The sequence below is a fragment of the Falco biarmicus genome, chromosome 7 (assembly GCF_023638135.1).
Source record: "Falco biarmicus isolate bFalBia1 chromosome 7, bFalBia1.pri, whole genome shotgun sequence".
Taxonomy (NCBI): Eukaryota; Metazoa; Chordata; class Aves; order Falconiformes; family Falconidae; genus Falco; species Falco biarmicus.
In genome coordinates, this window is record NC_079294.1 from 1,048,099 (window position 1) to 1,063,500 (window position 15,402).

The following is a 15,402-nucleotide window of genomic DNA, read 5'->3' on the forward strand; positions in this document are numbered from 1 at the left end:
TCCTGTCCCTGGGTACCAGGGAGAGGCGCTCAGCACCTCCCTCTCCACGTCCCCTCCCCAGGAAGCTGCAGAGAGCAGCGGGGTCGTCCCTCAGCCTCCTTCTCTCCAAACCAGACAAGCCCAGAGTGCGCAGCCGCTCCTCACAGGACATGCCTTCCAGCCCTTAATAATAATACTGCCAGCCTGTGCAGCTGAACAGAAATATTTGGTTTAAAAAGTAGAAAAATTATCAGTGAAAACAAATACAATGAAGAAGCTTGTTTGGCAACTTGAGAGATATTTTGGTTGTGTCAATTGGTCTTCCCCCTTTAAAGACAAGAATGCATTTCTTCCACATCCCAACGTGCTGGCATCACTCTTAATGCTGAATCTTGAAGACACCTGGTTCACCAGGGCAAGCCCGGACCGTGGCAGAAGCAGGCATGCTCCCCTCCCCCAGGGCCAGGATGCCCTCAGCAGGTGTGAAACATGAACAGAACCTCTCTAAGCAGTACCAGGCTTGGCCAGCACTCCAACATCCAAAGAGTACAGGCTCTTCAGGGCAGAAGCTACTTAATTTCATCAACTCAAACAGTTTCACATGTATTTGCCCTCTGAAAATCACAGATTTCTCAAACACTGATCAACAGGCAACTCCACCTTAAAGACTGTAACAAAAACAGTCAAAAAAGCCACAATGAGCTCTCTGGAGCAGAAAGGAAACTATTAAAGTGAGTGGACTAAATCCTCTCCTGACTGATACTGTTTCAGTTCTACTAGCTTCTACAGCATGGGCCTGTGCCTCACTTCAGAAACAGGACAGGGAGGGAAGTTACGTGTCAGCTTCAGCATTGACTTTTTTCCTGTTTTAGCATGACGGAACCAAATACCTTATCAGCCCCGAAGGATGGAGGGAGGAGGAAGCAGCAGCAGGATAAGGGACAAAGTACCGAGCAAGAGGGGAAAAAAATAATTTAAAAAAGTTATGTATTCAGATTTGTATTTCATTTTCTTAGCCCTGAGCTGCATTCAGAAGAGCTGGGGAAACAGGGAAACAGCCTACCTTGATGAGAGTGCCGTCTTCACCTTGGGATCCCTTGTAAAGCTTCTTCTGCTTCCCACTGCTGATGTTGAAAACCCTGAGGGGTACAACATAGGACAACATTGTTCATTTTGCCCAGGTACTGCTCTGTGTCTCTTATCACCAGGGTCCCTTCCTCTTTCTGTCCCTCATTCCACGTGAGACACGGGGACGTGGCCAAGCCACAGGAAGTGGAGAAATGATCTCTGTGAACTATGTTGAACCATGTAAATGGTCGGTGGTTAAACAACCCTGACAGTAACGTAGAAGCCCAAGACTGGATGACATGTTATCAAGCAGATTAACTGAATTACAATTGAGGCTTAATTCTCAAGCTGATAATTGAAAACAAGTATAGCATCACGGCACCAAAGGAGAGATCAAATGGGAAGGAGAAAACCTTGCCATGCCTTGTAATGCCTAACAGTTACGTAGTGGGCACGGCTCTTAATATGCTTCAGTCAGTCCTCCCTGCTACAAAAATACCTGTGACTCCTTCATACCGAAGGAAAGGGTTAAGAGAGCGAAACCTTTTATTTACAGTAAAATACAAAACCAAATCACATTCAGCAGTGGTATTTATGTAGGACCAAAACTCTCACCCAGATATAACAGGAGACGACACACAACTACAGAGAGTCTCCTTTGCTTTGAAGGTAGAAGTAGACAGATTCAAGAAATGGATAGAAAGGAAGCAGAGAATGGATTCCACTTGTCCAAAGACAGTCACAACTAGCTCCATTTTAAGCTCCTACAGGACCTCACAGCTTCTCACTGGACGTATCTTTGAAAGCAAAAATTACCACAGCACAGCAGTTCTTGCCCCACACATCAATGAGGTGCCAAGGCAGGCACACTTGCTCTCCCAATAGAAAGGCTGAGCTCTGCAGAGCCACCCAGGGAGAAGCCCAGAGTCCCATGGGCACTTGCATGTATCCACAGCCTTTTATCAGCGAAGGGAAAGGCAGAGTTCAACCTCACAGTGTGAGGTGTGGCCTCAGATCTGTCTGAAAATGCTGTGTCAAAGAACTTAGAGGAACAATGATGGGGATGGGGCTGCCTTAGCCAACTCATTTATAACTGTAAAAATAATTTTAAGGCAAGAAGTAAACTAACCTGATGTTACGATCCTGGCATCCAATGGCTGCGTACTTCCAGCTGGGGTCTACATCCATGTCATACAGAGTGGTCTTCCTAACAATGTGATGTGTTCGGGTAAACTGAACCCCTTCTCCTGTCTAAGCAGTGGGTAAAGACTGTGTCAAAATCAAGTAGTTAACCCATTACCAAACACTTCTAAACACGGACGAGTCTTCTCACACAGGCAGCACAAACCAGCCCTTCCCATTAACCAGGTCTGCTGGGAGCCCCTGGGACTGGAGGCACAATGAATTCCTCCCTCCAGCCCACAGTCTTACACGACTCCTCACAACAGCCCTGGCAGCAAAAGCAAAGCAGATATCCTAACGGTTCTCTGCTTTGCATCTAGCTGCAAGAGGTCAGGATGGGAGCAGCCGCACGCTTCACAGAACTGGTTCTCTGAATGTAATCTCTTGCATTGAGTCAGTGGGAGACACTGAGGCTGAAACAGCAACAAGCTCAGACAAAACTGCTATCACTCTTTAAAGTGCTTCCTTTGTGGAGAGATTATTTTTTAAAAAGCACACAAAAAAGCTTTAATAAGCTTACCTTCTGCGCAGTACGGAAGTAGATGCTCTTGTCTGCCCCACAGCTTATCATTCGCACTTTCCCATCATTGGCTGGAACAAAAAAAGCAGGAGCCGATCAGAAGATAAACACAGACGCAAGGTGCAGGAAAAGTTTCATTTATACCACTGCTCATTTATTCCAGTCCTGATTAGCTAAGACTGACTCTTGCCTAAGCAGCAGGGTGCTGCAGTGAAACACCAGCCCCTTCTCTGGGACAGCATTTGTTAATGCTCCGAGTGCACAAGGCATTAGTGGAGAGGCTTTACAACAACAGATTAGGGTATAACTGTCTTCTCCCTCAACAGCATGCTCACGTGCTTATTCCCTACGTGCCACAGCACTCTGCAGCAGTGTGACAAGTTCACACTCCGTATGAGCTGAAAACGGGCAATAGGCACTTTCCAGTCCTCAGTCACATGTTTCTCGCTGCCCTTCCTTACTGCAGGGTCGAGCTTCCCCTCTCCCCTTAGCGTTCTTTTGTACCCAACACGCTCCTTCAGCAAAGCAACACCTGATACAGCCCCACATAATGAAAAGGGATCCAGCACCCCCGGAGCCCAGTTGAACAGCACCCACTTCGAGCACAACCACGCTTCGCTCCCAGAGCAGCACAAAGGCTTTGCTGGCGGGCCCCGAGTGCAGCTCCCTCCTAGGAGCTGGGCTGGCGGCGTTCCAGGCCAGGTCACCAACAGAGACACCTGCCAAGAGGAACTTTTGCTGGCCTTGGAGCTCCTTGAGAAGATAACTTGAAAAAGCCTCACAGTGGCTTCATAGAGCCTCTGCTATGAAGCTGCAGCCAGGTCTTTTCACTTGGGAGCTACTTCCAAGCTGAGGTTCTCATCCTTGAAGACCAACTTGAGCTACAGCACAGCAGCGCTGCAGCCACACCTGTGCCTGGCCACGTACCCCGCTGATCCAAATCCTGACCTTGACCCATGGACTCAGGTTCCCAACTTGAACCTGCCTCGCTGCCATGGGCTTGCCTGGCAGGCACCAAACTGTGGCTGACGCTGCTCGCTGTCTCCAGACTGATCCTGACCTTGACTTGCTGACCTGCCTTACCACTGTGGGTTTGGCTGGTGATCAGGACTACCGGCTGGGTCTAGTTACTGTCACTGGCCTTGATCTGTCCCACCGCATTCACACACTGCAGGACTTCCCCATCACCAGTGATGCCACTACCTCTTTCTGCCCTCCTGCCACCCGCAGCTACTGGTTCCCCCTGCAGAGCGGCCAACTCCTGTTGCTCTCCAACAACAGCACAACACACTGCGCTGACGTCTGAGCACCAGCAGTGACCGAGGGCCGGGGATGCAATGTGCTCCGTTATGTGAATGCAAAGTCTTACACCAGTTTGCAATGACAAATTTATTTGTGACTAGTTAATCCCAAAACATTTTTTATGGGTTTGGGGACTTGTTTTGGAGGATGACTGTTCCACAGTTCTCCTCACCAAGAACAGCGTATAGCCATCTGACATCAGCTAAAGGGACTAAATCATTACAGAAAACAGCTTCCCAAAGACATGTTGAGGGCTTCAATCAGGAGAGGTTTTTTGAGTGGGGAAGAAGGAAAGGAGAAAAAAGCAAAAGGGAAAAGGCGGTGAGTATCGCCAAATACCACCTTCTGTTAAGACTGCAGCTACAGAAGATGACAAAAAAGCAGCTGCAGCTTCAGCCTGGCGTATCCCGGCATTTAAGCAGTTAAAATTACTTGACAGGCACACTGGGGAAAGAGCAGTGCTCAAATCCAGCTTTGGAGGGAGGCCATGATTCTCTACCTGCAAACTTCACAGCAGTGATAGAAGAAGAATGTTCATCCAGGGTCTGCTGCAGGCTGTAGTCCTTTCCAGCATCCAGAACATGAATCAATCTATCCCGACTGGCTGAGGCTAAGAGCTTTAAGCCTGGCAGGAAGTTAAAAAGAGTGCAAGACCATTACTAAAAAGTCATCTGCTCTTCAGTCACTATTTTAAAACAGATTCTCAAGTCATCCCAGGGACAAAAACATTATACTGCAGCTAACTACATGAATGGACAGAAAGGAACACCCCTGGATTTCGCACTATAATAACAGAAGTAGTTTCAATCTCAACCTCTAATATTCCAAGGAAAAGTATGAGAAAGAAGCCTTTTTTGAAGGCTGGCTCTACTGGTCCAATGCTACAAGCCTGCTCTGAAATGCCGGAGCAGCTCACCACAAAGTATTGACATACAAAGGCTGGACATTCTGACTTGTTCAACACTACATTCATAAGCAAAAGGGAAGAAGCTCCACTGCATTCACCTGTGTCAGGTTTGGAGTACTCCAGACATAGGATCTCAGAGTCATGGGCTTCCACCTTCAGCATTTCCCTCAGAGACTGCAATTCATATATCCTAAGACACAACACTGATTTCAGTACGTTTATTAATAATTAGCAAGGCCTGGTTTTGATTCTCACGCCTGCCCAGCCCGCAGTCTGCACCAGAAGCTCTATGGGATTACCTGAGAGTGCCTATCCTGTCCCCTGAGGCCAGGTGCTCCCCGCTGGGACTGACACAGACAGTGCGTATTCCCACCTTTGTATCCATCACTTGTGCATCAGCTTTGTCTGCGCTTCCTGCTGAGTTGTAATCAGTGTCCAGAAGTACCTGAGTGTTGTCATCTACATAGATGATTTTCATCAAGTCCTGGGAATACAATACACGCACAAATACTAACCAGCTACAAAATATTGAAGTGAGCATCTGCCTTAGAAACTGGGCTCCTGGCCAACACATACACTTCACTGGCAGTAATGCTGTAATTGATGGGATCTTTTAGCTAGGATCAAGCACTCAGCCCCTTCATACTGTAGGATGAAAGTTTCACAACTGTGTCTCATGATCATCCTTTGCAAAAGATTTCCCTTCAAGCTAGACACTAACAGCATCTCCCGCACAACAGACAAGCTCTGGTACTAGTGATTACAAAGTAGTAGGGGACACAGCAGGGATCAGATAGACTTCGAGGGATCATCCAAGTCAGCCCATGCCTCTCAAGCAGGGGCAGAAAAAGCAGGAGGCTTTTTTCCACATAGCAGATTGCTGAGAAGGGGCAGGTCAGGGCTGCTGTGCCCATGGATCTTCCAACACAACTGAGAATGGAAGAAAACATCTCTAAGGAATCACTGTTCAGTGTACACTCTTACATACATGAAGAGAGTGTAAGAAGTTTCTCATTCAGTTCTCCCAAACCTCTGCCTCGTTTAATACACTTTTTCCAAACAAAACTTAAAGTGCTTACACATTACAGAGATGGAGAAAGAGCAACAGCTTTCCTGGACAATATGAACCATTTTGGAAGACACTAAGCTTGGCAAATCCTTGGGCCGTTTATGGAAAAAGCAGTAGTTCCCAGGACCATTTCAGACAAACTGTCTTTCCACCTGATACTCCTTTCATATTTCTTCAGGTTCATACCAGACTTGTGCTCTGTTTACAGAGAAGCTTGTGTTGACTTAAGAGATCCAAAGAAGTTTGGGCCTTAACTTGGGAATACCTGTGCATGAGGAAGAGCAGGGGCAAGGAGGTGATCAAAACTGAGGATCTTACATTGCTGAGGATGTTGCGGTGCAGGGCTGTGCCATGAATGTTGGAGCTTTCAGTGTTCCACAGACGAATGGTGTTGTCAGAGGAGCAGGTGATGAAGGAACCAGGGGGAAGGCACGACTGATTGTTGTCCTTCACCTCCGGATACATCTAAGGGCAGGTAAAATCAACCCCTGAGTAAGGCTGCCTGGCACCTGGCTTCCTAGACACTGCTAGCAAGTTTCAAAACAGAATGAGATAAAAGGACTGTCCTCTCTGCTGTGTAAAGGCAGGAGCCAGCCCATTCTCCTAATGAAAACCTGTTTGCAGACCAGAGCTTCATATCCACTTCAAACAAATGCTCACTGTGCTTCCCTGAATGCATAACATCCCCTTAAGTAGTGCGCAACAAGTCAGCACCCTTTGTTTCTAATAGTTCAAAGAGCACCTCAAAGACCACGCAACAACCTTGCACTGTTTTCAACTTTCATCTCTACTGTTGATATATAATCCAGAAGAAACGGGTGATGTGTAATTAACAAATAATTACAAGAAGAGTCCTCAACCTCTTCCCACTTTCTTTCCACTTCCCCCTTTCCTGACCACTGTTGGACATATTTCAACTTATTAACAATTACACTGTTTCCTATACAACCTTTGCATCCCTCCGAGGGAAAGTCAACTAGTCAGACTGGAAGATGACAGCCATTTGAGAGGCTAATTCCAGATGTCCTGGTAAACAGGTTAAGAAGGATCCAAGTTGAAATCTTACCACTTGTTTTATTCCTTTGACTGTGGAGCACTTGCTCACCACAGACCTAAACCAATCTTTTGGGAGCCCCTACATTCAGCTTTGCCCAGTTCTGCTCCTCTTCCCACCTCTCACCCTTTAATGGTAAGACATTTTGTTCCCAGTAACACACTGCATCTAACACACTTCGTCAGCCACTGCAAGTGCAGCCAGAGAACTGTTCCCAGCTCCAACCCAAGCCCCGCAGCAACCACACTAACCACAGGAGGAAGCCTGAGTCAATTCTTTCTCTCTGCAGTAAGTGTTTGCATTCAAGTTTAGCAGCTCTTCGGATGACTTCCTCAGCTGCAACTCACAATCCAACGCTTGTCTGCAGACAACATACCTCAATGTTCCACACGCAGGAAGAGTGGTACAAAGCGGAGTACACCTTGCCTACTTTCTTCGGGTCTTTGACATCCCACACATACAGGCTGTGGTCATTGTATACACAGGAAAGCCACTGGTTGGTGGCGTCAAATGTCAAGGCAATCGTGTCTGGATACTTTGCATCAGCCACACCAGAGAAAAGACGACTGCACAAAGAGAGAACAACAGCCCAGTTAACTTGTGCTCTCTTGGGGTCAGAGCAAGGAGGTAAAGCATGAGAGCTTAGATTCCCTACAGGGCACTAGCTCTGTGGCATGTATCAGTAGAGAGAGTCACTGGCTGGGAAGACTCATCTCTTGAACAACCAGAGTCCCAAAAGAAGCCTGAAAGTCCCATGGCAAACGTCATTCTCTTTGCTATTCAGCTCAAGGGTTCACCACAGGCAGGTGGCAGGCTTTCCCTGAAGAACAACCAGATGGGACACTTGATCATCCCTGGAGATCATCACCATTTACCCCTGCATAGCCAGGTGGCAAAATCCAAGTCAATCTCAAAACAAAGGGGAGCGGGAGGATCATCTTTTGGTGGGTACTGTATTTCGTTTACCGATTGCAGGAAGGGCAGTCCTGCAGCACCAGCACAAGGGACAAAGGAACAATCCATTTCAGCGGCCACTTCTCTGGCATGACTCCCTTCCACCCCTGCCCCACACAGGCCAGCTTGATGCTGCTCCCAAGATGGGCAACTGCGGATGGGCACAGTCCTTGCTAGACAGGCAAGCTCTCCGATGCAAACTTAAAAGCAGAGGAATTCTGCAGAACAAGGAAACACCTCTTTCCCCAGGTCAGACCATGATCACGCCATGCAAACCCTGTATCTCCTCTCCAGGGAAGAAGTAAGTCTCTGTTAAGTCCTCCTGCCATGCATGTAAAGGAGCTGCTCTCTTGACCTGAGGTGAACACAGTTATGCCACAATGCTGTAATGATATCGATAAGGCAATTATAGCTAGAACACCAGGGTGTTGAAAGCAGGTAATTTAGAAGGACTGATGGAGGTGCAGGGGTAAGGGCCAAAGTGGACATAGCACACCAGACAATGGGAGCCCTGCTTCTGCAAGTGCAAAGCTTTGAGGGCTAGAAGAATGCAGGCCAGGTCCTATCAAAAAATCAAGTCGTCATTGATATAGTTGTAGGCAGTTCACTGCAGGCAAGTGGCATCCCACAGAGAGCTTCTGGCATGCATGGGAGTATGAATCGTCCTGTATTCTCAAGCTTCTTTGGAAGCAATTAAAAAAAAATTGTTAAGATTGTAATCAGCACTAGAAATGCATGTTTAAGAATCACATGAATATTTCTGCTTGACTGATGCGTGACAGCAGCAGGGAGTATTTTTAAGAGGTCCATACACAAAACTGCTTGACTTCAGCACTACCAGAAACCAGTAATGTTTTAAATCAAGAGAGTTCCTCTTCCAGCTCCCCTCTTCTGGAGAAGAACTACACAGTGCACTGTTTGAACCTTTACCTCAAATTCCCAAGAAGAGTTTAGAGAAAACCTGTTGAGATACAAGGGGAAAAGAAAGACAAACAACCAAACCCCCAAAGGAGTATGTATCTGTAGATGTGGGCACTCCATATATGCAGTGGAATGATGGCTGATGGATTCACACACCTTTGGATTTCTTTCCCCACTAGTGACAGAAGTGAAAGAGAGCAACGGAAGACGACTGGGAAAGGCTCCAATCAGGACTGGCAAACAGCCACACAGGAAGGGTTCTCGCTAGCATAAGCCTCCACAAGCTAGCAGATAGAACTGTACAGAAATCACATCACCCACCTCAGGTGGTGAGAAATAGAGGGCCAAGGCAGAAGATACTGAAACAAGGTAGGAAATCAAGACAAGAAGGCACAAGATTGAGGGAGAGGAAAAACTACAGACAATAGCAGATTTAGGTCTGTAAAAGATTGCAAGGGAGACTTCGAAGAAATGCCCTGTGGGAGCCTGGGCATCTCTTAGCAATGTCATTATAGTGGTACGGAGGAAAGTCTTCAACCCTTACCAGTGATAAGCAAAGGATGTGCCAGGGTACAGGGATGACTGAAGTGTGCCACAGCATCCTGTGCCCTCTCTGCCCGCTTGCTCGTAGCAACTAACGACAAAAGCCCCCAGACCTGAGCAAGCCCAGGGAGATGAGGGGCGAGACGTGCTGTGCAGTGCAGCCACCAGCTCTGGGCTGTAGCCCAGCTGCACAAGGCAAGGCTGCGGCCACGCAGCTCTGCAACAGGCTGCCAGTGTAAATCCATGGGAAGAGCACACTCCAGATGACAAAGGTCCAAGGATGAGTTCTAAACCCCACAAGCCTGCCTTGCTCCCTTCCACCCTCTCCACGGTACCTGGCCTCGGTGACACTCGCGATGTCTGTCCCCAGGAAGTGCGGCTTTGGCAGCGTGGTGACAAAGTGAAGGTTCAGAGGGTTAAAAATCCGCACGGTGCCGTCAGCACAGCCACAGAAGACGTAGTCCTGATTCACAGAGATGCAGTTTGCCACAGTGGTCTGAGGAGGACACAGCAGACAAGAAGGCGAATAAGCAATGCGCTCTCGCTTCAAAGGTCACCGGACACACAACAGGGAGAACAGCAAACTGACAGACAAAGGAGTCATGATCAGAAGAGCTGAAGTGAAGTCGAGCCCTGGGAGTAAGAAAAAGCTTAAAAATCCATTTTTCCTTTCCGAGGAACTTCCCAGCCAAGGTCCACTGCAGATTCCAAGTGGTTAAGGAAAAAGCCCACCTCCTCTGCCACCCACTGTGGTAGGACGTCAGCAGAGCTACATATTTGCTCCAGCTGAGCCTTACTCAAAGATGCAAAAATGTTTTTTTGTTCCTCTGTGACATTCAACACCACTGGCAGGCAAGCAGCACCTCACCCTCCACTAGCATGCCAATACATTACCTCTCACAAGGCGATAAGGAAAAAAAATAAATGGATTTTCTTCCCCTCCCATTGGGATCTGTACAAATGGCAGAAAATGGTACAAAATGGAGTGTGGTGATAAGGAGATGAGTTCAATGCAAAACTTTTTTCCAACTTACTGTGAAGCTGTCTGTATTCTGAGCGAGAGTAAAAGGCAGATATTAGGGATGAAAGGAAAGGAAAGAAAAGAAGAGGCATTTCACTTGAGTGAAAGCATGGAAAGATTTTTTTACCTTGATTTTAATACGCTGAATCCTTTCAAGTGGGCACCTTACATTCAATTGAAAGGAAAATAAACATGATCAAATTCCAACTATGGGCCAAGCTGGTGGTTTAGAATAGCCAAACCAGCCTTGGGAACCTGTGTTTGAGATGCATAAGCCAAATATGACACTGCAGAGTGGGCAGAAATCAGAATCCTTCTAAAACCCCTATTTGTCCAGGCCAATCCAGGAGGGACAACGCGGGGGTTGCCAAAGCTGCATGAGGACATTGCTTTGCCAGAAGAGCAGTAGCTGTAACAGTGAGGCTTGAGAATGAAAGAGCCTCAGCGATTAATACAACCCCTCTGCCAAGAAGCAATGCTATTTTTACCTGTCCTTCCAGGTTAAATCACAGAGTGGCAGAGGCCCAATGATTTTCACTGCTGGCGTCCAGCTTGCGCTCCAAAACCCTTATTATTTGTTGCTCCTGCTCTGCTTCAACAGGCACAAATACTGCAGGACAGGAGAACGTAACACTCACCCTCAGCTCCACCCACTTGTCTAGCAGCCTTTTTTCATTGAATTCACAGAGCAGGCCTGAGGATGTGATACAGAAGGTGCTGTCAGCTTTTTTGCCCCTTCCACAAGCCACGTCCGCAAAGAAGTTGTTCCTCAGTTCTCCAAGCAATCCCGAGCGACCTAGCAAGGGGACTGTGGCATTGACCTACCAACAAAAAACAGTTTGTTAGAGTAAGGCACTCCAGGCAGACAGACATTTTTTAGGACATCAAGCCTTGAGTGCTGAAGCACCTCAAAGAAAGAGAACTGCAAACAGCCTACAAGGAGAGGCAGGGACATGTTTTACTTGCTGCAGACCCACTGGCTGCATAGTGTACTGGGACCATCAGTATTAGCACGTGAGTAGAACAGAACACTATCAATGCCACCAAAACTGTGCATCCAAACGTATGACCCAGAGAGAGCAGATCAATCACTGGAAGAACAACCTTTCCATGGCCAATCTGTGATTTATACCAAGCGCCAAAGCAGCGTCCAAGCATGAAGTAGGAACACCTGCTCACAAGCACACATTAAAATTATCATATGTGGATCCTGTTCCCTGGAGAAGAACAGAACAGCTAAAAAGTTTAAAAATGTCAGTTGACACTTCAAAGTAACACTGACGACCTTTTGAGATGCTCATACCAGCATCAAACAGCTCTCCCACCTCTGCGCTCCAAGGAGTTCAGTGACTGCAGCTCTTCTCTAGGTTTTTTTGATCCTTCAGTACATGTGACTACTAAAGAAGCAGCATGCTGCTATACAACCCCAGGAGCCATGCCCCTACCTTAGTGCAGGGTAAGACAAGCTTTTGGTGCCGTTTGGTGCTACCAGCCCATGAGACTGAGACTCAAGAGCCTGGGGTGGAGGGCTAAACTTGGATCCCAGCAAAATCAAAGGGTTCCCACTTCCCACAGCTCACTGGGGCAAAATCCACCCTGCTGCAAGATGGAAATATCTGCCCACAGCTTGGCCTTGATGCACCTTCTCTCACCTTGGAGGTTTTGCTGTCATCCAGGTACCAGAACTTGACGTGTCTATTTCCAGCAGTGACAAAGTAACTGCAGTCCTCCGAGAATGACACAGCTGTCACTTTACTTGAGACTTTGTTGGCTGCCACTACAATGTTTTTCTGGAAACATAATCGTTTAGATAGCTTAATTTCTTTGTTCAGAAGCAAAGGAACTTATTTCAATTGCAGGCATATATCCAGTACAAGCACCGCAGCAGGGAAAAGACGAGGCTCAAACTATTTTTCGTTCACCCCTGAATGCAACCTCCCCAGCATCAGCTGGGAGCACTGATCTGGCAGATAGTACAATTCACATTTACATTCAGCTCCACTTCCACATTGACTGGGATCGAGAACAAACCAGCAGGCACTAGCGCCTGCAGGAACTTACTGTCTGAGCCATGACAAACACATTGGTTTCACAGTCACCAGGAGCTCAGAGCAAAGCCATTTCCATTTCTAAACAGCAAAAGCAGATGTAAGCCAGCATGAGGAAGAGCTCTCCCAGCCTCCCGGCAGCAGTAAGGGCAAGGCACTCAAGATAGGGAACAGGTATTTTCCACAGGGAAAACGGTACCAGTTCCTCCATAAATTCTCTCTTCTTTTTAAAGACATGGTGCTTTACTGAAAGACTCAAAACAGAAAAAGACCATGCCTGTATTGGAAGGGACAAAGCCAAATCTGCTACGCCTCAAATGTGCACCTCAAAACATCAAAGAGTTTGGGAAAGGAGGAAGAACACGGGAGGGACCAAAAACAAGAACAGATGCTGCCCAGGTAGAACAGTCAGATGGCAGGAGCTCCCTGTCCACCAACGCTCAGTTTTCCTCCCCCTGCCTTTCCCCAGGGATCGGTAGAAGTGAGAGTAAGTTTTCCCCTCAGCCTGCTGGGGGGTTTCAACCACGTAGCACACAATCGACAGCAGCGTGCCACTTTTTATTCTCGCTCTTTTCTTTTACCCTTCCTTCTAGGGACTCGGCTGCTCCCGGTCTTCCCAATGCAATGCCCTCAGCACACAAACCAAGGGCCCACCGGGCTGTGTGCTGACAGAACTGAAGAAACCAGCAACAGAGGAGTCTAGGCTGCTGCACCATGACCATGGAGGGACCCCCAATCCAGACTGGGGAAAAAGCAAGGGGGACAGACATTAACATAACTTCTTTCAAGACAGCGCACACAGAAAGGCTTAGGACCCTTGCAGACCTCCACATCTGGATCATTGCTGTGGCCTTTCTTTAGGGAAGCAAGGAGACCCTACAGACAACAGGGGTTTTCTTTTCCATCACAATCAAATGACTGCGTAAGTCTCCCAGCCAGGAAAAACAGGGAAATCAAAGCAGCAGACAGAAGAAGGGTTGTGGTTAGAAGTACAGGGAAGTCCTTCAGGAGGTCTGTGTTCACATCTTGGTCTCTTATTCTTCTTTGGCTTTGGTCAGGTAAAACCCCTCTAGTTTTGGTGCCCAGCCTGCAAAATAAAGTCTAGCTGGACCCCCCCCCATAGTCACAGCCTGGAGCGTATGCTTAAAGTGCGTGTTCTTCAGCGCAGAAGGGTGCGATAGTCCTCACCTCACAAGCTCTCATGGACGTAACTATAAACAGGATCACAGTGAACAGAAAAACCTGCATAAGCAAGGGAAAACAAAGCTACTAGTACTGTCCCACAGATGCCATGCATTATGACCACCTCCAAGTTACTACTTTCGTTTGCATCACTAGAAAGAACCACAGGCTGAGCACTCAGTTTCCAACATGGACATCCACATGTATTATGACTACACAGTTCAGCTAGATGAAAAAATAGCAAGGTCAAGCTTCAGCTCATGCAGGAGAGAACTAACAGCGAGATCTTAACTTACAACACCGGAAACATGATGAAGAGAGTAACATACTAAATGAGCACAGACTTACAAGCTGCAAGAAAAGAGAAGGCGCCGGGGAGACCTTACAGCAGCCTTCCGGTACTTAAAGCGGGTCTACAGGAAGGATGGGGAGGGACTCTTATCAGGGAGCGTAGTGACAGGACAAGTGACAATGGTTTTAAACTGAAAGAGAGCAGATTTAGATCAGATAGGAGGAAGAAACTCTTCACTGTGAGGGCGATGAGGCACTGGCAGAGGTTGCCCAGAGCAGCTGTGGGTGCCCCATCCCTGGCAATGTCTAGACGGGGCTGGGGACAACCCCGGCTGGTGGAAGGTGACCCTGCCCGTGGCAGGGGGTGGCAGCTAGGTGGTCTTTAAGGTCCCTTCCAACTCAAACCACTCTATGATCCCATGAGATTTCACAGATGGACTTAAGTTTTTTTTAAGCCGCATCTCTTTTAGGGAGGGTTACAGCACCTGAAGAGGTAGCAGGGGCTGAATAAGTGCTTAGTATTTATTGATGCGGAAGACTCCAAGCCTGCTGACAATGAATTTTTCCTTTCTTATATACAAAGAGCACACACTTAAATGTTTTCTAGAGGATATGACACGGGCTTTGTTTCCACAGAGTGCTGCCCCAACACAGTGGCAGACAGTGTGACCTCCACTGGCTTTCACACACTGTGATTTCTCAATGTTCCCCTTCTCAGTCATCACGGATGGGATCCAAGTACCACAACCCCTGGCACAACAAAAACAAAACAAGCCAAGAGCATCCACTAAACCACAAAAGAAATCCCTGGCTGATGAGAGCTTCCTTCCTCAACCACCTCATAAATTAGTTTTTAATAAGCTTCTGAAGGAGCATAAGGCTTTGACAAGGTTTCATGGTCCAGGCTTCTCTGGCTGGACAGCAAGATGTCACATGTCCCCAAGTATAAAGAACATCCCTTCACTGAAGTGACTCAGACCTTCCCTAAGGGACCATAGCTCTCTCCATGTCCAAACTTGTCTGTGTCTATGAATGTCAAAAAACAAACAACAGAATTTTTAAATAAAGCAGAAAGCAAGATGAAGTAATTTGCAGTCAGACTATCTGCTTTTTTAAATTTAGTAGCACCTCAGGGTTCACCCTACCTCCAGGAGCACTTACCTTCCATGCCCACACATTGACAATCATGTCATGCTGGTAGCCCACCGAAACAATGTACTTGGAGCTGGGGGAGAAGGCCACACAGGCCACGCCGTACTTGTGCTCCTGCAGCTCAGCCACCTGGGTTCGCTCAGCCACATCCCAGACGCGAACTGCTGGCATGTGCCCGCTCTGGGGGGGCGAGAGGAGACAGAGAACAG

The 15,402-nt window shown here is 47.6% G+C and overlaps 1 protein-coding gene across 5 annotated transcripts in view; it reads right to left on the reverse strand.

Moving 5' to 3' along the window:
• The window catches only part of MAPKBP1 (mitogen-activated protein kinase binding protein 1), a 103,917-nt gene that overhangs the window by 30,036 nt on the left and 58,479 nt on the right, over positions 1-15,402 (reverse strand). For 4 of the 5 annotated variants that reach the window (XM_056346160.1, XM_056346159.1, XM_056346164.1 and 1 more), the window contains exons 6-18: positions 15,203-15,373; positions 12,173-12,310; positions 11,159-11,341; positions 10,534-10,551; positions 9,835-9,995; positions 7,458-7,647; positions 6,346-6,492; positions 5,258-5,442; positions 5,057-5,148; positions 4,551-4,676; positions 2,750-2,820; positions 2,177-2,298; positions 1,043-1,118 (exon numbers count right to left, since the gene is read on the reverse strand). In XM_056346160.1, coding sequence (XP_056202135.1) covers positions 1,043-1,118; positions 2,177-2,298; positions 2,750-2,820; positions 4,551-4,676; positions 5,057-5,148; positions 5,258-5,442; positions 6,346-6,492; positions 7,458-7,647; positions 9,835-9,995; positions 10,534-10,551; positions 11,159-11,341; positions 12,173-12,310; positions 15,203-15,373 — 1,680 coding nt within the window. The remainder of the gene's footprint in view (positions 1-1,042; positions 1,119-2,176; positions 2,299-2,749; positions 2,821-4,550; positions 4,677-5,056; positions 5,149-5,257; positions 5,443-6,345; positions 6,493-7,457; positions 7,648-9,834; positions 9,996-10,533; positions 10,552-11,158; positions 11,342-12,172; positions 12,311-15,202; positions 15,374-15,402) is intronic. The other variant, XM_056346161.1, reaches the window with a different exon arrangement.